The sequence below is a fragment of the Haliaeetus leucocephalus genome, unplaced genomic scaffold, assembly GCF_000737465.1.
Source record: "Haliaeetus leucocephalus isolate CR32 unplaced genomic scaffold, Haliaeetus_leucocephalus-4.0 Scaffold473, whole genome shotgun sequence".
NCBI classification, from domain to species: domain Eukaryota; kingdom Metazoa; phylum Chordata; class Aves; order Accipitriformes; family Accipitridae; genus Haliaeetus; species Haliaeetus leucocephalus.
In genome coordinates this window covers 1868698-1891672 of record NW_010972909.1, presented here as the reverse complement: position 1 = coordinate 1891672, position 22975 = coordinate 1868698, and the positions used below count along the sequence as shown (strand labels likewise).

At 41.1% G+C, this 22975-nt stretch overlaps 1 protein-coding gene across 1 annotated transcript in view; it reads left to right on the top strand.

Annotated features, from left to right (window-relative positions):
• The window catches only part of LOC104836616 (poly [ADP-ribose] polymerase 12-like), a 30621-nt gene extending 12084 nt beyond the window's left edge, over window positions 1–18537 (top strand). The window contains exons 6-14 of the mRNA XM_010575294.1: window positions 1582–1680; window positions 4027–4150; window positions 5388–5553; window positions 7986–8106; window positions 8668–8764; window positions 9208–9286; window positions 13906–14036; window positions 15873–16024; window positions 16650–18537. Coding sequence (XP_010573596.1) covers window positions 1582–1680; window positions 4027–4150; window positions 5388–5553; window positions 7986–8106; window positions 8668–8764; window positions 9208–9286; window positions 13906–14036; window positions 15873–16024; window positions 16650–16933 — 1253 coding nt within the window. The 3' untranslated portion in view covers window positions 16934–18537. The remainder of the gene's footprint in view (window positions 1–1581; window positions 1681–4026; window positions 4151–5387; window positions 5554–7985; window positions 8107–8667; window positions 8765–9207; window positions 9287–13905; window positions 14037–15872; window positions 16025–16649) is intronic.
• Window positions 18538–22975: the final 4438 nt, after the last annotated feature.

Genomic DNA, 22975 nt, shown 5'->3' with positions numbered 1-22975 from the left:
TGTTCTGGACACATTGCTTCCTTCCTGGGAAGGAGACAGAGTTGTATCCATGCATGTAATACCTCTCCTTGCCTTCTGTCCCTGGGGAATGGATATAGCTTTGTCAGTAGAGCAGTTGTCTTGATATACCTTCCAGTGAGTGAATAGCAACTCGTAAATCTCCTGTCCTCCTGGGCAGAAGGGCCTTAGCTTTAAAGCCTGTCAGAGTCCAATAGTCTCTGAACAGGTTCTTTTAGATATTCCACACATGGAGGGTATAATGTTTAATATCAAATTTACTTCTTTGAAGATAGTTGATGTTACATGAGTATTGTGGGTTAACCATGGTGGGCAGCTAGGCACTTCACAGCCACTTGCTCACTTCCCCTGACCCCCAGTGGGACAGGGGAAGAGGAGAGAAAGAATAAAAGCAAGAAAACTTGAGGGCCAAGATGGGTTGGGGGTGGGGGCGGGGGCGTGAAGCAAAGGGTAAGTGGAAGAAGAAAGAAGAAAACAAAGCAAAACAAGTGATGCAAAGGCAGTCATTCCCCACCTCCCATGAACAGGCTGCCCAGCCAGTTCCTGAGCAAAAGGTAGCTAACCCTCCTAAACTTTTATTGCTGAGCATAATGTTATGTGGTATGGACTGTATCTTTGGTTAGTTTGGGTCCTCTGCCCAATTGTGTCCCCTCCCAACCTATTGTGCACCCCCAGTATATTCACTGGAGGGGCAGAGAGAGAAACAGAGAAGGCCTTGAAGCTGTGCAAACACTGTTCAGCCAAAGCTAGGGCATCGCTGTGTTATCAACATTGTTTTGGTCAAAAATGTAAAACACAGCATCATATGAGCAGCTGTGAAGAAAATTAACTCTATCCTAGCCAGGCCCAGTACAACGAGATTTCTGATGTAGCAGAGTGATGCAAAATACACTGGAAACAAAAATATTAAGTTAGTCTTACCAAAATATAGCAATTGCAATACACCGTTCAATCAGAATACTAATGTGATTCCCATTATAGGTCTGTGTAATATGCTCACCGCCATCATGCTGCATGTCCCCAGTCCCCAGGAAGGAATATGTGTGTTGAAGCCAGCTCAAACCCGTTGCTCTCTCTGAAATTCTTTTGTTAGCTGTTTAGTTCTTATACCCCTGTGTTGAGCTGAGCCCTGTATTTGCTGCCCCCATGCTGGTCTGGCTAACTGTGGAGAAATGTTTATACCACCGGTTGATCCACTCAGCTGACATAGCCAGTTATCTACAGCAAAGGCCACCCTCTGGTCCCCTTTGTGTTGAGACCAAGTCAGCTTCTTTGCAACAGCCATGGTCGGTCACACCCCACGTTACTCTCTGAGCTTCATGGGCGCATTGCCCTTGGCCATCTCCACTGAGCCTTCTTCCATTGTAGGGGTTTATTGGTCAGTCACAAAGCCCTAACTCATGCAGTGCGCTGTACAGGGGACAGTCAGATCCTTAAAGTGCTTGACTTGGCTACTGCAGTCAACTCCTTGTTACTTCTGGGATGAAATACCAAATGCCATGTCTTTCTTTTAAAGTTGTATTTTGGTAGGGCCAATAAGGACTCATGTGTTCCTTCCCGTAGATAAGAAAGACTATTCCTCTGCTAAAGCTTCAAATAACAAACAGGATAAGTGTGATGAGATATGTGTGTTCTACGTCTGGAAGTACTGCAGACATAAAGGTAAGCTTTAAAAAAAGTAATGTGATCTTCAGAGAGCAGTGCCTGCAGAGGCTCAGGCTAGTGGTGGCATATGGAGTGGCAGTGGCGATTGTGGCTTTTCGCTCATTTGCTTTGTTTCCAAGTTACTAATAAACACTGTCAGAATTACAAACATAATCAGAGGAAAGTCAAGTGGATACGCTTTAACCCTTTCTCCTCTAGATGATCCATCTGTGGCCTATTTCAACCCTGTTGATGGGAGCAAGCTTTGGGTATATTTCTGTGGCAAAAACCCCTCAAGTGTTAAATGTTACACTTTCTGTAACTATTAGATCAATTTAAGAGCTGGCCTTATGCTGTCGTCATTGACAACTGGTAACAATATGTCACCCTTTGTTCTTGCTGTATGCTATGTACATCAGACAATTGCCATATTCTCCCCCATTAAGTCCTTCAAAAAGTGATCTGAGGTGTTAAAATGTCTTAAGAAAACAAAGCAGTTGTACCAGCTAAGCTAAAGATAAATCTAGTCCATCGTCTGTCTGGCAGTGGCCAATAACAGAAGTCTGGGGAAAAAATCTAAGTATAAACAATTGTATTCGGGGGCTGTCCCTGAAAGGTTGCTTAACCCCTAGGTTAGGCTTTTCCTTGGTTATGAGGAGGTACCATGAGATTTTTCTTTCAGTGAACTTGTCCAGTCACTTTCTAAAGGACTACTCCTTTTCTGACCACCTGGTCTTTGTAAAAGATCCACTTAAATTAGACCAGACTGTGTTTGCTTTTGCTTAGGATGTAGATAGTGAGTTGCCTGATAACTGTTTGGTCTGAAATGTTTGTGTATATTTAGCATTTCTGTAGTGGGTTTGTGTTCTGGTAGAGATGCAGTTCTCCAATCAGAAGCTCCTTTTCTGAGAGGCAGGTGAGTAAGTTACTTTAGGGCTTGATAATACCTCTCCTTAACCATTACTTTGAAGGGAAACAGTACTTTAAAAAAATAAATTGTTTCTTTTATGGCTATTTTATGGATCACAGAAATGAAATCTGGCCAAGAGAGACCAAGTGTGGTTTTGTCTACAGCTTTTCAAGTTAATTTAAGCACAGCCCTTTCAAGACAGGGTGGACTCCAGCCCTGTTAACAAAAAGATTGAAGAAAGGAGTGAATGATACTGTCTTCATAACTGGGGTTAGTTTCCATATGTTCTGTGGTCAGATACATCAGGGGGCAGGAATGGTGAAACTCATTTTGGCTCTGTCTGTGCAGCAGCTATTCCAGCCTCGTGTCGCATTTCTCAGAGTCTCTGCTTCTTTAGGGCCAGGCTTGAGGCTTAAATTTACGAACTTTTGGACCTGCATAACATGAATGTTGTACCTGGCTGCTAACTGTGGAGGTCAGGCTCAAAGCAGCTCTCCTGTGACCACCAAATAGCCAAACTCAAATAATGGTTGGAGAGTTAGTGTGCTTTGTCATGTCATGTTTGGCTCAAAAGTTGTAAATTAAGAGGTTTGATCCATACTCGTGTGTGGAGTGTACATCAGCTTCCCCCAGCAGGGAGGCCTGGAGGTCAGCTTCTGCCTGTATCCAGCAGGACGCACACATGCAGGGGTGTTAAGCAGGTCTGGGCTCAAACATGCAGACCTACATGCATTGAAAACATAGATGATGTAAAAAAAAAACCACCCCACAAGTCTTCCTCTTCCTGTGTGAAGCGTATATAGCACTGCTGCAGGTCTTGTACGCAAGGCAGTTAAAAGTTGCTCCTTCCCATTTTCTGAGAAGTGAAGCAACAATTCCAACAGTGCCTAGCAGTCTTGTCAGTAGGGCAGTGTGCTGCTACCTGTTCAGGAGTGAGTGTAGGGTCCCTCTTGGGGGATGTTCTGTGGAGTATTGCAGTCCTTTATGCTGCCTCATTCGTTGGGCTGGACCTAAAAAAAACATTCAGGCCTTGGTAACCACCCCATAAAGACTAAAGGAAAGAGAGAACCAAATCTATTGGAGTGCTTATGTGATGTGTAGACTAGACTTTTTACAGCTGAGAAACATGGTGGTGTGACACATAGGCACACACTTATCTGTGGCATGGCTCTCCCAGCTGCCAACGTTGTGTATCAGCAAAGGGAAGGTTGTGGTTTCTTTGAAATGTATTTGGCAGTATAAGAGCCTATGCTGCTTTTCTAGGTAAGGCTAGAGAAACGCACATCCCTATTGTTCAAACATATTTCTATTTTCAGCACTCTGTCTTTATTGCTTGTACCAAAGCCCAAGAGATAAAGTCAGAGTGTAAAAAATGCTTGTTCCTTTTTTTTTTCCTTGTCTTGCTCTCTGTGTTATGATTGCAGAGCTCCTGATTATGTCCGCTCTCATTACAGATAAATGCAGATTTGTTCATTACCATTTACCATATCGATGGCAGGTATATAATGGGATCACCTGGAATGACCTTTCCATGACGGAGGAAATTGAAAAGGCCTATTGTGACCCAAAAAACAACAGGTATGATGATGACGGACTGCTTGCTTAGAGTACTGTGGTTGAGCCCCTGAGGAAAAACTCTTGTTTTCTTCCTAAAGATGTCTGGCTTCCATAACTTCTGATTACTGAGCTGCTCAGAATATGGGAGGATGTACAAAGGAGAATTTTTCTTTTAAAAAAAAAACCAAACCCAAAAGTAAAAGTGATTGCATGGAAATATCACCCCATTCTTGTCTTCTAAGAATAACACAGTATCTTGCATTTAAAACTATACAGCGTAAAAAGAAATGGGTGGAATTTAGTGCTTAGAATATTAGTATTTCAGATAATGAATCATAACTTATAAATAATAATTAAGTTGGGCCCTTTAACAACAATTCAGAGCTGGTCTTCTCTAGGCTATTCCTCTCCTAATACAGCTAGCATCTATAATAATACTATAATATAATAATATCTATAATATGCCTAGGTAAATTTTATGAAATGCCCTTTGTGTAAGCAGCCCATTATTTATTTTTTTTTCTTAAGTGAGTGCATTTTCCCTTTAACTCCTTTCTGAAGGCCCCACTGTAAGTCACTGGATTTGTAGGGGACCCCAAGTATGGCCTCAATAAAATGGTATAGCTGTTTTGGCCCATGCCTCTTCAGTCTGCAGGTGATTTTGATTTGCAGCTTGACTAGGCTGCCGGATGGTGCAAATCACAAGCAAGATTCCCAAGAGGAGGCTACTTTCAGAGTCTTTCTGCCTGAGAGTTAATTTTCTCAAGCCTCCCAGGAGTAAAAGCCCAGGTGGCTCCAGTGATGAATGCTATTTACAGAAGTCACAGCTGTGATTGCATCCTCTGTAACCACAGAAAAAGAACAAAGTTTATAAGCTGCAGGTGCTTGCTGGCAAATTCAGTCAGGTACTTACCAACTTCTATTTTTTTACTGAGAAAAACTGTAACCATGCTTATTTATTGCAGAAATACCTTTTGCCACATTGTACATGTAGCCCCAGACTGTCTGTAAAGCTGGCAGTGCAATATCTGGCTAGTGACTGAGATGGCATTCAGTGTCTCACAGGCCATAGTTCACTTCTGAAGACTGGAAACAGTTTTCAGAGCTGCCATGCATGCTGTGGGAAATACTCTTATTTTGGGCCTAAGTAAGTTCAGGCAGTCACATTATATTAAAGAAAATGGCACAATCTTAAACTGGGGATTAGAGGATAAAATATATACTGTTAAATATAATAAACCTGAATTTGTCCTTACAGCATAGCAGATAAGAACATTAATTTCCAGACGATGACATGCGGTTCTTCTTTGCTTCGACGCCTCTCTACACTGTCATCAGTCACAAAACCCACATTGTTATTGACTACACAGTGGATTTGGTATTGGAAGAATGACCAAGGCCAGTGGATTGAATATGGGCAACAGGTGAGTCCACATCCTGTGCTTTGAATCACTTCTGAAGAAATGCTTGGAGCCTCTTTCCCCCCCCTCCCCCCCCTCCCCTTTACTCAGCAAGGTTAATTAAGTAAGTGCTTGTGCCTGAGTTTTACAGTGTCAAGTAAGGCAGTGAAGCTACAGATGTTCATAACAGATGTGATAAAATGTTGACAGGCTGGAGGGGAGGGAATGCTTTATCTCCTTGCAGTGAGGTTCAGTACGAGTGATTGTCTGTCTTTGTGTCTGGGTGATTTGTTATAACTACTTTCCTGACAAAGATCTTGTTGGCAAATGCAGGAAAGCAAAATACCTTTTTTTCAGCTTGTGTTGATCAGGCTGTTTTTGATGATGCATGCTGGCTTCTCTAGTCAGATTCCCTTCTGGAGTTGTCCATGGCTTCTACACAGATTTAACATGTATACACTGTCCTTGAGATATACTGCCTTTTAAATTATTCAGGAAGTAGCCTTGCCTCTCTTCTAAGCATTGTCCTGCTTCCTTGAACATGCAAGGGTTGCTCTGCTCTCAGATCAAATGTTACCTTTCTCCCTGGGTGGCCAAATCCTCTTTGAGAGAGTGATCTATCAGAAAAATACAGCAAAAGAAATAAATAAGGAATCTCTCCTTCCCCCAAGGCAGATGAGTCTTCCCCATGTGGTTTACAGTGTAGCAGCACAACTGGCAGAACACAAAGGTGATCCAGGGATGTGGAAAAGTACGCAGGGAAAGATGATGGATATAGTGGCTCTAGCAATGGTGGGCTTTGATTTCAGTGGGCAGCTTAAATGGAAAGCATCTCCATCAACATACCCTCATATTTTACATTATTTTGTACATTAGAGAATTATACTTGCATCGTAGTTTAACCCTGGTGTCTCAGAGCAAATTTAGAATCTGATGACTACGACAGTTTGTCGCAGGGGAGGCTTTAGACCGTTTAAAGAACCACCATGAAAGGTAGCAGCAAAAGTAGTTTTATTGAAGTAGAATGTTGTAAAAGTGAGACTTAACAAAGTCCGATGGCAAGGTTCGCTCTATTACTTATTGCACAGAGGATATAATAATAATAATTCAAAGTTACCAATACAAAATCTCGGTACACTATAATACAAGGTTATGCGTGATATCGATCACTTACCAAAGATCTGCGGTCAGTAAGGGGTGTCTCAGCCTCAAGGAGTAATGTTGAGAGGTGTCCCAGCTCAGGGGAGGTCACCGCTGTGCAGCCCACTCCTTAGCAGGGATTGCTAAAAAAAAAAAGCTCACTCAGGCTGTCAGATTTATGGAATGAAGTGGTTGGCTCATAATCAAATTGCACGCGATGAAAAAGGTAAGCGTGAGACTCCTTGTACCCACAACTTTCTTTGTTCCTTGACAAATTAATCTTGGAAGAACCACTGGCTATTCATGTGTTAATCATATGATCGGTGTTCTGGTTTCCAAGCTTATGCATCAATGCTCACCATGTCACCCTGTTCTTGTGGGGGTTTTCAGAGAACAGGTTGGAACTAGAGAAGTTCATGGCCTGCTCGTGGCCTAGGCCTTTATTTCCCTGGGAGCCTGAATCAAACTAACACTAGTTTGGTCAAGGAGTTGAGTGCATCCGTCACACCTGGCTGGCGACTAAGCCCCATGCAGCCACTCGCTCACTCCTCCACAGTGGGATGGGGGAGAGAATCAGAAGAGTAAAAGTAAGAAAACTCATGGGCTGAGATAAAGACAGCTTAATAGGTAAAGCAAAAGCCGTGCATGTAAGCAAAGCAAAACAAGGAATCCGTTCCCCATTTCCCATGGGCAGGCAGGTGTTCAGCCATCTCCAGGACAGCAGGGCTCATCATACGTAATGGTGACTTGGAAAGACAAACGCCGTCACTCTGAACATCCCCCCTTCCTTCTTCTTCCCCCAGGCTCACATTCTGAGCACGACGTCCTATGGTGTGGAATATCCCTTGGGTCAGTCGGGGTCAGCTGTCCCAGCTGTGTCCCCTCCCAACTTCTTGTGCTCCCCCAGTTTCGTTGCTGGTGGGGTGAGAAGCAGAAAAGCCCTTGACTCTGTGTAAGCCCTGCTCAGCAGGAACGAAAACATCCCTGTGTTATCAACACTGTTTTCAGCACAAATCCAAAACATAACCCCATACTAGCTACTGTGAAGAAATTTAACTCTATACCAGCCAAAACCAGTACAACTTGTTACAGAAACAAATGGGATACATGTGTCCATCATTACTAATTATGTATTTGTGTGTATGTTATGTGTGTCTGGTAATCGCATTTTAGGCTATGATAGTGCTGGGTAGATTTCCTCTTCATCCTACTCTTTGCCTCTTCTTTCCCTCTACCCACGCTAGTTATCCAGGGTTTAGTCCTGTTGTGTTTACTCATTACTCTTCTTTCTCTTTTTTCCTCTTACTTCCCCAAAGGGAGAAGGGAGTAGTGTGAACTCGCCATCTTCTGCTGTTATTGAGAATTTGTATCTAGCAGATCCAGATACCACCATATCTTTCCAGGCTGGCTCACATCATTACCAGCTCAATTTTAAAGGTACTCATTTTGAAGGTTCTCATTTACAACTATGCAGTGCTTTACAAAGACTAACCTGCCAGCTCTCCCAGCTTTTAGAAGCTATGACTTCTTTTACTAATACTACCAGATTTACTGATTGGAAGGGGAAGTGAGGTAGTGATGGCCCAGAGGAAATTCCTTACAAAAGTAACCTTCCCCCTTATTCCTTGACACTATCCAGACTCACATTGGACCAGAAGTAAAAAGACTTGTAGTCTTCACATAACGTCATAGTAAACCTTAAGTAAAGTGAGTTAACCCTATGGATACTAAAAATGAAAAATCAGGCATCTTCCTGTGCTGCTGGAGCAACATTTAAAGAGCATGAATGACTTAAGGGAGCAAGCAAGATAGGCACAGGATAAATACCAGAGTTACAGGAAGGACAAGAAGCTTACATAGGCTTTGCACAACTATTCTTCAGCAGATAGAATTGACAATGAATATGTATTTCTCATTAATGAATGACTCATTAATTAATGACCCCATCTTGTAGACTTATTCATGACTTTTTCTTTTGCCCTCTCTTTTCTCCTCAAGAAATGACCCAGACAAACATCTCTTTTAAAACTCGAAGAAAGGTCTGCAGGCGACCGAAGTTCGTGTCTTCTGAAGATGTGCAGAAGATAAGGAAAGGGTAAATGATTCTCTCTAAGTTGTTGTGTTTTCGTATTTCAGAAGTAATCACAAGGCAAAATGGCTGCCAGCGCTGGCAGTAATTGTGCAAAGAATGCAGCTGTTGCTAGAAGAAAACATATCCATTTGACTGAACAGAAGCTATATCACAAGCTGCCAGCTTGGTGAATCACCTGGTTTCTGGGGTACATGTTACTCCAGGTACCACATCCACAGGACTGGTGATGGACAGTTGTTTCTTAAAAAAGCAAGTGAAAGAGGACCGTGGCAATTGAATGGCAGCATGCAAGGCCCAGTTCACAGGCTGAGGCTGTTTCCCAGTTTTTGTGGTTTATTTTGTTTATTTTTAAATGTAGGAATTAGCCAAAGGCGATGCTGCCAATTTGAATGTTCAGAGCAGTACTAGAATTGCTAAAAGTTTGGTTTCTGTCTGTTTGCAAACAGCCAGAGGGATTCTTCTATTCCAAAGCAAGTCTGTCCTGTCCACTGGGATCAATCTGCACTGCCTGACTTGGGATACAAGGTATCTTCCTCTCTCCCCTCCCCCCCGCCCCGCCTTGTAATTCTGATGCAAAAACATGATTCGAAGGAGGAGGATGCTTAACTGAAGCAATTGTAACTGGGTAGATGCTAAAAAGGGACAGGAGTGTTCTCTTGAGTGTCTGTGCTAAAGATCTAGGTGGTCTCCCAAGAGCTCCTGAAAAAGTTGCTAAATTCCCATGAACTTCATCTGTATTTTAGGCATCTATTTACATACAAACCCAAAACTCAACAAATTCAAGACAATTTTCTTTAGTTTTTGTTTGGTTTTTTTTTTCTGTTAAAAATGAAAAAAGGCTTATTTTGGTGACTTAGTGGACCAGTTAAGCAAGGGGCTTCTATGAAGCGTGTATTTCTTCTGGGCTGAGACCAAACCCTTTCTGTGTAGGCTGTTAAAAAGCCATCCAATAATAACACCATCATGGCTGTTGGTGGATAAAGTTTGGACTGGAGATCTAGGAAAGGGAATCTCTATATGCTCTTTCAAGTCACCCAGTACTGTCACATACATCACAGATCTGAGCACAGACCATGGCCTCAAGGAATGGCAGTAATAAAGAGTTACAGCTAATAATATAAAAAAATATTTGCAGTGATCTCTTCAACAAAACAAACCCTTGTCAGCCCAAAGTCTATGTTTCTGTTTGGCCTACTAAGACCAAAAATGTGCAGGTGGTTTTTAAATTACTAGGTCTAATGGTATTAACCAGCAGTCCTTCTGGAAGAGCAAACCAGACTGTGGAAGTACTACAGTATGCTATAAAAAAGGCTTTTGAGTGTTACACTTGTCTTTTTTTATAGTGGCTTTGACCCTGATTAAGGAACAGTACATAACGTGGGCATAAGAGGTTTTCCTTGTTGACTGTGTCACAGAATCTTGTATGATGCTGACCAACTTGTATTGGCACAGATATCTTGATGGCTAGGGGCAGGACAGAAGTAATATCATATTTCCAAACTGGGAATTCTTTCTGGCTAGTTTCACTTGACAGAGAGCTCCATTGCTATTCTCACTCCTTGTATTTTATTTTTCCTGGTGTAATTACATTGGCAGTGGCATGAGAACCAGAAGTATCATGTCTCTTAGCTTCTGTAGGCTGTTTCTGTTATTCTGCCTTGTGCTGCATGTTCCATTTTACCCTGACTACCCTCTTGTGTTGGATTATGCCTTACTCGGTGTAATGCCAGTATCTGGCCATGCATGTATATAGCAAATTCATCTACAGTTCTGAAGAAAAATCAATGGATAAAATTTAAGTCAACTGCTCTGTACATTAGCTCACTTCAAATAGCTGGTTTTCACAATTAGCAAAAACCCCTAGTTTTTCAAGTCTGTAAAAGTGTCAGGTGTCCAGCACCTGCTGAATGAACTAATAATGAGTTTGTGTGGGAATCTGGCAGCCAGACCTTTTGAAGATTTGGGCCTGTGATATTTTGAGTTCTGTCAAAATAATAAAGGATATAGCTAATCAGCTCTTCCCTTGGCTTATCAGCAGCTTAACTGATTAACATAAGATTAAATTTTTCAAAAGAATGCCAGGAAGACAGATAGCTCATTTCTCTTCAGGCTTCGGAGTTGCATGTATCTTAACTGCTTCCCTTATTTACTCTGAAGACTTCAGTCTGAATTTTAGTTGAGTCTGTTTTTTCGGGTGTTTCTGGAGTCACTGAGGTGATTGTGAGAGGCTTTGGAATGCGATGTGCAGATCCATGGTATCGCTGGTGGTACTTGTGGGGATGTGTGACATAGAAAGATCATCTTGTTCCCCAGAGCTCAGTTTGCTTGCTGAGTTGGCACCTAAGAAAACCATCTTTTAATTTGTAAACTGAGTGGCTTTCATAGGAAAGGAGAAGTTAATTCTGCACCTAAACAGTGACAAAGCCCATAGTACCTGTTGGTGCTAAAAGTGAAAGCCTGGTCTAGATTAAATACTTCTGTGGGGTCCTAAGCCCGTTTTTTTGCAGTAGGTAATATTGGGACTGGCTGGCATTCTGTATGCATGTAGTGACCATTGTAAGATCTGACAATTACGACTTGATGAGTTCCCTTCTCTTTAGACATTGACAAATAATCATGGCAAAATTTGCTGTGCTGGAAGTGATCCATTTTAAAAAGGAACACCTATACGAGATAGGGAGAAAGTAATCTTTGCTTAAAAAGAGCAGCTCTGGTTTGGTAACATTGCTTATTTTTTGAGCGTTGCAGTGTCTTAATCTGTAAGTCATTTAGAATCATAGTTCTATAGAAAGTAGAGTGTATGAAATGCACAATGGAAATTGGTAACACCAATTGGGAAGTTGGTGTGAATGTCTTCTGTCTTTGTTTAACCGAAAAAGTGGAATTAGTAGTTGGTAAGCTTTTCAAAGGCAAAAAAAAAAGAATCGATACTGTATTGGAACTTCATGCTGGGTTTTAAATTGTATCTTTAATATACGACAGAGAAATGTGTGCAACGAATGTGTGGTTTTATGTCAGAAGATTAGTCTTTGTGTGGCTGCTATGTTGCTGAATCCTGACACGCATGCCAAAGATTGCTGTTCTGTAACAGGAATGGGCACTGATGCAACGTGAAGTCTGTGTACTTCATTAGTTCTGGCTGGATCACTGTCACTAATACAAACTATGCTGCTTCCAAAGCCTAAGTTAACCAGAGATCACGGTTTGGTATCACAGAGCGCTGTTCTTGTACAGTCATGCGCTAACAGAAATTATTGTCAGGGCAGCAATTCTTCTCTGCCTCAGAAACTCCACTCCTTGCTAGTGGGTTAGCAAATGCTTATGCTCTCTAGAATTTTCCTTTTTAGGTCTGAAGATGAAGAGCTAAAGAAGTTACATTGTTACAAAGTATCAACCTGCAATAGCAATGTGGTGTTACCCTTTATTAGTAGGGGAAGCCTCCTTGGGGAAATAAGGACAATCCCACAAAGTTTTCATGCAAAAGAGAACTGGCTTTGTTGCTTGGGAGGCCATCATATGATAAAATAATTGAAGTACTTTTCTTACAGGATTAGGCCTTGTACCATGTGGCTGACCCTCTGTTTTACCCAGAAAAGTTACGGTTCCTCAGTAAATAGATGCAGCATAGCAAAAGCATAGTTGTAGTCCAAATAAGAATTGTTTATGTATAAATAAAAGATGTAGTACTGAAATACAGTGACATAATTTTAATCTTGTAGGTGATGGTAAGCAACTTGAGTGGTGGTGTCACAGAGTATGCAGATAATAAATACTTGCCCATCCAAATTGTTTTATGTGTTGTAAAGAAGCTTTGGAAAATACTCTTGTATTAAGACATGGGAAACTTCATTCAGCCTTGTAAAAGCTTTTTAATAAATTCAAAGAAATAATTCTTCCTTGTGCAGCTGACTTTATACTTAATCCCTAGAAGACTTTCCTATGATAGGCCTCTTCGTCAGTAAGTACTTAATGCACAAGCTGGACATGGTATCCAGAAAAACACTTCTTTATTTATATGCAGCTGTGAAATATAAGTCCTATTTTATCTCCTCGCTAAACTCAGCCTTCTAAAATGTGGAGCTTTTGCCTGACAGGTTAAGATGTTGGCATCATATTACCTCCTAGGATGACCGCAGCTTTCCTGCTTAAAACACATCTTTGATATGTGGAATGTTGAGTATTTCAGTTTAAGTCATTTTGAGTCCCCACTAGGCTTAGGCAGCAGTAAAGTGGAAAGTATTACCAAGTGACCTCAGTCTGCCAGCATTATGCATTTTCAGTCAAGTTTATGGGAGATAAGTGTCTATTCTAGAAGATTAAAGACAGATATTACTTTGGAGAAAAAAATGGAAAATTTATGCATGACATAAGCAAGTAGAAGAGCTCGAATCATGTTTTAATTATGTTTTGCCTTACCTTTTCTTTGGGGAAAAATGTGCATTTCTTGATGGATTTTTAAACACAATAAGCATGGATAAATAGACGTTGTTTCCTTTAGGAAAGGAGGAGATGTATTTGCTTAAGCAGGTATTTAGTGTAACATTCCTATTAGAATCTTAATTGCTCTCTTATGTGTAGAAAAGTAGCTTTTTTTTTTTTCCTTAAGTCTGTATTTAAGTGCAACTTTCCAAGTTTTAATTTGGAAAGTTAAGGAGCTACAATGCTGGGTGGTTGTATGTATTTTGTTTGTTTCATCTTTAATAGCTGAGGCTCCCTTAAATGTCTGGTTACAAATGATACTGTTATCGTAACATCTTTTGTTCTTGATCAGCTTTATATATAACACTGATATTATCTGCAGTAATCAGTCAAGTTTTCTTTTTGAAATTGCCATTTCATTGAGATTTAAAGTTACAAGTGTCAACTCTTACTTGGAGATGTAAAACATTTAATTGATCCTTTTGCTTTGAGCATCCTTCCTGAAGAGAGGTGAGGTGTCCTTGCAAAGCAGGAGTGACATACTAATTTACATATTAAGTGTCTGTCCTAATTATTCACAGTCACAATCCAAAGCATTAAATTAACCTTCATAAGTATAGTTTGGGGACCCTTCTGAAAGTGTATCTGCTGTAATTAGGCTTCTGCATGTTACAAGCTAACTGTGAAGGCTCATGTCTTCTTTTCCTTTTGTTTCTATTTTATAGGCAGTGGAGGTCAGTAATACAACCGCTGAATACAACAGAATAAAGCAACTGTTTCATCAGACTATGAAAAACTACAAGGTCCTTAAAATACAGAGGATTCAGAATCCATCCCTCTGGAAAGTGTTTCAGTGGTTAGTGTTTGTTTCCACATCCTTATGGGGAAGGAGTCTCCAAGAGCTGGTGTCCTGTAGCTACTTCCTAGGAAAGAAAAGACTTTACCACCTCTGCTTTAACACGACTGGTATTTCCTTCTTAGGAGCAGTTTCAGGAGTGAAATTAAGTGTTTAAGGCCTTGCAGAGAATGCGATGCTCCTGGGGGGAGGTTCCCTTTGCATGGCTCCTTGGAAGATGGGGGGAGGACATGAATGATGCAAAATTGGGATGAGGATACCCACAGTAATGTGGAATAGTGTATTGATTGTCTTGGGGATTGAACAGTTAACTGCCTGCTGTGCATGTGTTCTGTCTGTTAACAAAAGTTTATCATCAGAACATATGAAATACTTGCTAAAAAAGAAGTGGGCAAGGGTAAAGGGTGCTTGGGTCTCTCTCTCTCTTTTTTTTTTTTTTTTTTTTTTTTTTTTTTTTTTTTTTTTTCCCTCCTCAGTCGGATTTATTTAAGGCTTTCTCAAGAGTCTGAGTACCCTTGCTGAATTAAGTCAGTACTCACTGAGAAAGAGTCCTTGTGCTTTAACTGAATGGTCCCTGAGTTCCAGAGCTCCTTTCTGGTTTTCAACATCCGCATCAGTGATACTGAACTCCAGGTACTTATGCCAAGCTAGACACCAACAGTTTTGAGCTGGTGCTAGTGGCAGTAAATGACCATGTTCAAGTTAATTTGGTAGCAGATGAAGGTGTTGCATAGAACAGTTGTCTAGTTTAAAACAAAAGCAGATACCTAATAGAAGTATTCTAGGAATGTATGGAATGGTAATGGAGAAAAATACTACTCAAATAAGTACTTTCACCTGTGAAGTGACTGAACCCAGGAAGTTATTGCTAATAATTTCATAAAACCTCTTCATCTAGCAAAACTTAAGACACTTAAAAACATGTGGTAGAGCATACTCTTTATTGTCCTCCAAAGAGATAATTAAGCTTAATTATCTGGTTAGCTAACCAGGCAGAGTTTAACACTGTCAGGTTCGCAATCAACAAGTTTCAGTCCATTGCTCTTAACTTTTCATTTATGCAGTTTACAAGTTGGAAGGATTCTCCCCTCTCCCTGGCTCTGTTTACTTGGTAGCCGATAATTTCCTGAAGAATATCACTGTCCTGTCCACTTTGACAGCTTCTGAAAACCTGCGGGATGTCTGGATGCTGTGAAATAGTGATGGGAGATACTAGTTGAGCCTTCCGTTACGATTCCTCTTTTGACACCGGTCACAGCTCAGTCTGACTCTGGCCTAAATCAGTAAGGTCTTCAGTGGTGAAGGAAGGTTCAGTTTCTCTCCTGGCTCTGTCTCCTCGGCTGCACCGATCTCACTGAGGGGCAGGAGCTAGGGAGTGTGGCAGTCTGGGTTCACCAAGGGAATGAAGAACAAGCTGCCTCTAGTGCTTGCCCACTGCTGGAGCGTGGAGGCTCTGCGGTTAGTACAACCTCCGCTCCCCAGAGAGTTTGGGGCTGGGAAGGGACAAGAGACATTAAAGCAGAACTAGTAGGACCCTACAGAAGAGCAAAAGGTTGGTACAGTGGGGGCTGTAATAGTGTCAATGCTTACTTAGATTCACTGAAGAAAGCCAGAATAACCTAGAATTGCTGGGCAGTGGTATCAATATATTGCTCATCTTGTAATTGTCCATCATACTGCTAGTCTGTCTCATCTTCCAAGCTGAGAGAGGAGAAAGCAGACTGGAAATCTCATCCAGCTGATATTTACATGTACATTATATACTTTTTTTTTTTAAAACCCTTTCTCCCTTTTCTTCCACGGCTCACACTCTCCTCCCCTGCGTTTTTCTTTTAGGCAAAAGGAGCAGATGAAAAGGGAAAACGGAGGGAAGGAAGTAAGTGAAAGGCTCCTGTTCCACGGAACCAAGATCTCCTTTGTGGAAGCCATCTGTGTTCACAACTTTGACTGGAGAATTTGTGGAAGCAATGGAACTAGCTATGGAAAGGGTATGTAGGAAGTGACTCTGTGTGTTAGACGTCTACTTAGACTCCCCTGATACTAGAACAATCAAAGTTTTGAAGTTTTTAACTAGGGGGGGGGGGGGAGGAAGGTAGGAATTGGTATTATGATCTTCCTTCCCTCTGGAGAGGACAAGGATTTCCTTTGTGCAGGGGTGAGTCTTTTTGCAAGGTGTTAAGAGAATTAATGTAGGGATTTAAAAAGCCTCTGTTGCTGTAGGTGGGATCTTCTGAAGGCACAAGGTCATAATTTGAACTTGCCAGAGAAATGGCTGCTAGTCTTCATGGCAGGGAGCAAGAAGGGTGTGCATTCCCTCAGTATGGTCATGCAGGGTCCTCATGTTTTCTTGTCTATACCTCTCATCATAACACACATGCCTGTAGTGGTTTTATGTTTGGGGTTTTTAAAAATTATTCCTAAAATAGCAAATTCTGAATGGAAATTATGAGGCAAAATCCGTTCTCTTGTAAAAATTCCTATGGTATTATGTAAACTGAGTAAGAGGAGACCTGGAAGTTGGGTCAAATATCCCCTGAAAAACAAGGGGATGGTCAGTTTTTGCTGTCACTTTATGCATATTCCTTGTAACCATGTTTTCGTATCATTTTCTAGGAAGTTACTTTGCTAGAGATGCTTCCTATTCCCATGCATACTGTCAGCCTGTGGTGAAGACAAAGATCATGTTCGTGGCTCGTGTATTGGTTGGAGATTATGTTAAAGGCAATGCAGCCTATGTTCGCCCCCCGACAAGGTCTGTTGATGGGCTTCGGTTTTATGACAGCTGTGTGGACAATGAATTAAATCCATCCATTTTTGTTGTGTTTGAAAAATACCAGATTTACCCAGAGTATACGATAGAGTATAAGGAGGAAGCAGAAAAATGTATTGTATCTTAGAGGGATCAGAGCTATTCGTATCCCTCATCTTATTTTCCGTATTGCAGGTGTTGTCATACTTGGCGACTTCTTTCTTTTTAATGCAATCCTTTGGAATGTTAATCCAAAGAATTTCTGTATTGAGGAGGATTGGTAAAACAGATGTTACATCTGTTTAGACTAATTGCCTTGTCTTCTCCTCTTCCTCTCTTAAATGAAGCATAGACATTTGGGTAACCATAGCAGAAAAATCAGAATCGTGGGATGGGAAATTGAAAGTTATGACTTCTGTGGGCAAATAATTGTAAATGCATTTTCTTACAAATAGAGAGAATTTCTCTTTGCAAACAGTTCAGTTAAGAGAAAAATTAGCCGTACAGTAGTTTTTAAGCAAACTCTCAAGTTTTTAGTAGTCAAAGATTCTTTTCAGTGCAGAATACAGCTGTTCTTAATCCTATCACAATTCTAAACAAGTCAGTGTATGTAAGAATGACTTGACTTAGTTTTCAAAGTTAACACTTTGCTTGTTAATGCTGATACTAGTTTCAAGTTTAAAATGGTAAAACAAAAAAATAAAAAGCTTATTTTAAATCCATGTCGTAAGTGCTCAAGTGGAGAAGTTTCATCTGTACAATGGCAGCTACTGTTTGGATCAGAAAATTGTTGGATCAGAAACTTTTTGCAGATCTACAGTAACTTGCTGTGTGACCTACGCAAAAATAGAGCTCAAGTGAAACTGTAAGTCACAACGTATGAATAAGCAGGTACTAATAGTTGGTAGTTTGGCTGCAACTAATGGCCGTAAGTATATAAAAACTGTGTCACAACGAGCCAGACTTTCAAGTGAACGTGGCCACGTATTTTCTCAATGTGAGCATTTGCTTAGCAAATGCTATAGGACAGGAGAAACATCTTAATCATTGATATTTTCTGTCCTATTTGTATACGTTAATTTTCATTTTTCCAGAAATATGACATGACTGGAAGAGACCAGTTATGGCTCTCTCGAGGCCAGTGGTAGAACTACTGTCCCAAGACACTTCGTATATGTGTTTTGTTGCCCGCATTGCATTGGGCAACTCTCTGAGAACTCACAAGTGCAGTTCCTCTTCGTGTTTTCACATCGCTGTGGGTGATCCTGGATACTGCTTCCCTGGGTCTGTTTTTTTGATACACTTGCTTTGTCTTTGTCAGAGTGATGTACAAACCTACTAACAGTGGTTAAGTTCTTTTTTATTAACTTACATGCTTTTTGTTGTCCCAAAAAGAAAATATAGAAACTCTGTGAGAGTTTCTACTGGATTTTGATACGGAGTTTGTAAGTTAATCAAACTGAAGACCCTCTGTACAAAGATGTCTCATTCAGGCAGCCTAGCTGTTAAGAGGGAAACTGTTGCTGAGGACAGAGGAGCAGTTAACTTTTGCTTTCAGAAAAGCTTTACAGTAACACAAATAGCCTCCCAGTTATTTGCGTCTTCGATACAAATCTGTCAAACACTTATACTACTCAAAGTTTGCAAGTTACCAAGAAGATGGGGAAATGTATAAAACTAGGAAATCTTATTAAAATTACTGTCGTAGAACTAAATGAAAACATGAGTCAGTAATGCATTAAAAGGGGAAGATTTTACCACTTTTTAAGATCTCTCTCACTTTTGCTTGCGTGTAGAGTTCCTGAATCATGGAGTTTTGCCATATTTGCAAATAAAATGTGTTTTCACTCACTTTTTGTTTCTTAGTGTGCAGTTTGTCTCCATACACAAACTTATAGCACAACTAAACAGACCTAGTGAACTAACCACTTAATACATGTGCTGAGTGTCTTCCTTTCACACAGTGCTGCACTTCCACCCCCATAAGCTACAAGACAGGTAAGTGATATAGAGAATGCCAGTGAGATGCTGACAACTTAAGATCAGTCCAAATCACAAAATCTAGAGGAAGAACAAGGGAAGAAATGGCAACTCCAGTGATGTGCTTCACACTGTCAAAACTGCACTTCCATAGGTCTGGCTAGGGGTACAACTCTCTCGTGTGCAGGATATTGGCTATTTAATTGGTGGCCAGGTTGGACTGTAGATGAGAGCTGCTCTGGGGAAGGAAGACAACAACTTCAGTCTGGGTAACTAAGCTGAAGAGGGAAGAAAGCTAGAAAAAACATACTGTGAATGCAGGAAGACGGAGCACAAAGGAAAAATGGTTCTCCCACCTACTGGCACCTCAGCCTTTTCCTAACTGATGCCAAGAAAAACACCTTGCAAGAGAAATGCTGAGCTTGCCAACAGGCTGACAGTAATCCTTCGCCTTTTGAGCATGGTAAAAAGCATAGTGTGTGAGAGGAAGGGAATAAATCCTTGTGTGGCAGCTGTGTAGCCACTGGGCTGAATTATGGTTCCAGTTGTTGCTGCAACAAGCCAGCTTCAAGGTAAGACCAAATCAAAGTGTGTTTTCATGATAACCAACAGAATTTTTGAAGTAATTTTTTTTTTCATTCCTAGTGACTGAGCAGAAACCATATTGGCTTTTTTCTGACAATCCTAGTACTGCATATGGAGACTGCCAATTGTGGGCCATGTTTTTGTCTGAAATAATATAGCCTATGTGTGATAATAGCACTTTGATTTGGCACTGCTGATGCTTTTCTTGGATTTCTGGGTCGGCTAAAAGCAGGCTATTGACTGCCCTGCTGTATCTGCCTCATTCACTAGCCTTATATTATAATCTGATTAATGGCTTTCAGGGAATTCAATAGATGCAGAACAAGCTTGTTCAGAAAAGGCTAAAAATGCATTTGCTAAGGGTACATTCTGTGTTTAATCCAGTAGCTTCACCTTCTTCTAGGCATGGCATTATAGGGGCTATTCATGAGCACAGATACTGCTGCTCTTGACTTCTGGATGCCTTCTTTTTGTTCCTGTCTTTAAACTGAGGGAATAACTACTTTTCATGTTTCAAGACGCAGAAAGAGTTTAGAGAACAGCACCACAGAAACAGAATACGTTATGAGCAGCACTACTGTAAATTTTTTATTAAAAAAAAAATCTTAGCAAGTTTGTTGCATTTTTATCTCCAAATATAATTTTTTTTCCAGTCTTCCCCTGTGAGCTGGTGTGCCAACCAGCTAGTTTCCTTACAATGAAGCATAGGCCAGATGCAATCCTAGCAGTCAGCTGGTCAGCAGCTCTTTTAGTTGTGTCTCCTCCCTCCACCCTGCCCAAAACCCTTCAAGTATTAAAAGGGAGAGTGGTTTGAGGTATCTGTGAAATGGAATGGTGTGAGCAGAGTTTCCTAGCCCCTGCAAGGCTCTGAGGCTTTGTTTTGCTTCCTAGCACATTCAAGCCTCTGCAAAAAAAGATGCCACGTTGGCAATGGGGCTGAAGAAGCGAAAGCTGTGAATGCGCAGCCCTCTGGCACAGCTGCTCTTTGGGTTGTTGCATCTCAAAGACAAGGCAGCTGCGAGTGGGAGTCTGCAAGAAAAATGCAATGCCATTTTTCAGGAAAAAAGACTTGAGGCCTCAGAACAAGCCCGTTCACTGCTGCCAAGTGTTGTCATGGCCTGTGAGACTACATGGTGGCTGTACGCAGGTAAGCACAATATCCTCTTGAAAGGTCTTGGTCAGTAGCTGTGCACACAAAGAAGGTAAAAAAGCTACCACTTGCAGAGGTTCCTGCAGCTGACTGAAGCCTTTATTTTGTATTTGAAAAGATCTGTACATACGCCTTTATCAGGAAAACATGGGTTGAAAACTTGTTGAAAAAAACATGCTTCGCCCTGGGTTAATAAATCTGGTTTTGATCTGCGAACAAAAAAAAATGACTTGAAACCACCATACCTGCTATGGTAGCTGGTCATGATACCACTGATGCTGTGGTGCGCTTTCTTCACCAACAAAACTAAGAAGCTGTAGTACTGGAGGGCTTTGGGGTTGAGTGGCAGGAGCCTAGGCAAGGCCTTAGATGATGGGTGACAGCTGTGCTTTCACAGTAGCCTCCTATACCTACCACTAATCACCATGGTTGGTTTTAGTACAGCTTAAGAGCACTAACAGTCTAAACCAGACAGGTCTTTAAAAGAATTGTTAATGGGTCCTAAAAGCTAGACCCACTGTAGCAAAGACTTCCTAAAGAACTTTTTAGTTCAGCTTGCTTGATGTTAACAGAATTGTTACAAATACTGCAGTACTAGGTCTGACAGTAGTGAAGTCCAACAGAACATCACCTGTTTTACTCTACTGAGCTACAAGAAACAGCTAACGCTGAAGAAGCTGTAGAAGTAACTGAGCTGATGATGTATGTGGTCTCAGCACAGATGACTTACTTAAGAAAGCAGCTCAGAAAAGACTTGTAAAGTGGTGGTATTGCCCTTGCAGCCACGCTGGGGATCATGCTAAAACACCACTGAAGTTAAAAGTAGATGTTTCCTGATGTAACGCTGGCAGGGAGTTACTGCCCAGGCTCAAATTCTGAGGCACAGCACAAAGGACTACTACCTACCTCTGCCCCTCTTAATCCAGAAAAAGAAGTGCCATGGAGGCTGAGAGGGATGGCCTGCTAACTTTAATGGGTGTGGCAAAGATAGAACAAAAGCAAGGATGGGGCTGTGTTTGTATTTGCACAACCTGTGCAAAACCAGTATCTCTCTTGTAAGCAGCAGATATTCGTACAAAGTTTGTATCAACTGCTTTTCAACTGCTCTGCTTAGATATAAAAAGGTGAGCTTTTAGGAGTCAGCATGATCCTTGGTCAAGTTGTCCTCCGCTTGTTCTTCTTCTATTGCTCTTCCCACTGAGCCACCTGCTTGTTAACTTGTTTCCATAATGGTAATTGAAAACAAGTCAGCATAGCATGGTGAAGCAAGACAGAATGGTTTGAGTATTCTGGATAAAAATAAGGGGAAGATACAGCAGAAAACTAGAAGTTCTCATTTATGGGCAAAATGTGTAGTACTAGTTGAATGAAAAAGTTTCTAGTCACATTCATAGAAACAAAGAGAACGTATACTGTTACGGGTTTATGAAATTAAGCTATTATAAATAATCCATTTAAAAGCTTCATCCATACATGCAAAGAAGTCATACTTGCTCTCAACTGAGTACCGCTTTGAATTTATTGATGTAAAGCAGGCAAAATTCTAAATCACGTTATATCAAAAGTACTACAAATGTCATTCTTAAATTTGTGTAGCAATGGATCACAAACTACATGCTTCATAAACAGCCAGCAGATTTCTCAGGCTTTTCTCAGGCCCTAATAAGACTTGTTTATATTCCTTGAGTAAAAAGGTATCCCTCTAAAGTCATTGCTTGAAATGCACTGATTAAAAATAATTAATAGTAAAAATCTAGTATAGCTTTAGCACAAAGTAAGACAATCAATCACGGTCATGGCTGGACAGATAAAGCAGTGATGAAGCTGAAGAACAGGGAACTCTGTCCGCAGGATTCAAAAGGCTGCAGGCAAGGATGCAATACCCTTATCTGGTTTCACAAATTATTGCTGATTTAAAAGTAAACTACTTTTTCCTCAAATGAGGGCTAGGGGAAGAAGGGTGGCAGCAAGGCATGTCCATGTCTTATTCCTCTATGCAGGAACTCCAGGGGCAGTGCAGGGCCATCTATGAAAGTGCTTTTTTAGGTCAAAAGGAAACTGTATGTGGGATGGGGCTGCTGTGGGACATGGGGAAGGGCCTGAGCTGGATGGGAAGGAGAGGCAGGCATGTGTGTGTCTAGGAGAGCTTGCAGATATGATACCATAGCCAGAGCTTGGGCAGTTGAAGAGTGTGGTATTTCTCTTTGAGAAGAAGAGGAGGCATTAGTTCAGTTTTGGTTTGAAATATCATCTTTCCTTTCACTAGGGATTTCTGGATTACTGTTGCAAGATAATCCATTAGCTCAGCTATGGTGCAGGAATCCAGAGGCACCAGAACTTGACAGAAGTACATGGCTCATTGTGCCTCATTTGCAGCACCAAAGCTCGTCACATCACTTGTGCTGGCACAAAGCTTTGTGTCAGTTCCCTTTAGCTCTCTTTTTATGGTGGAAGCTCCCTTCCAGCCTTCACCTC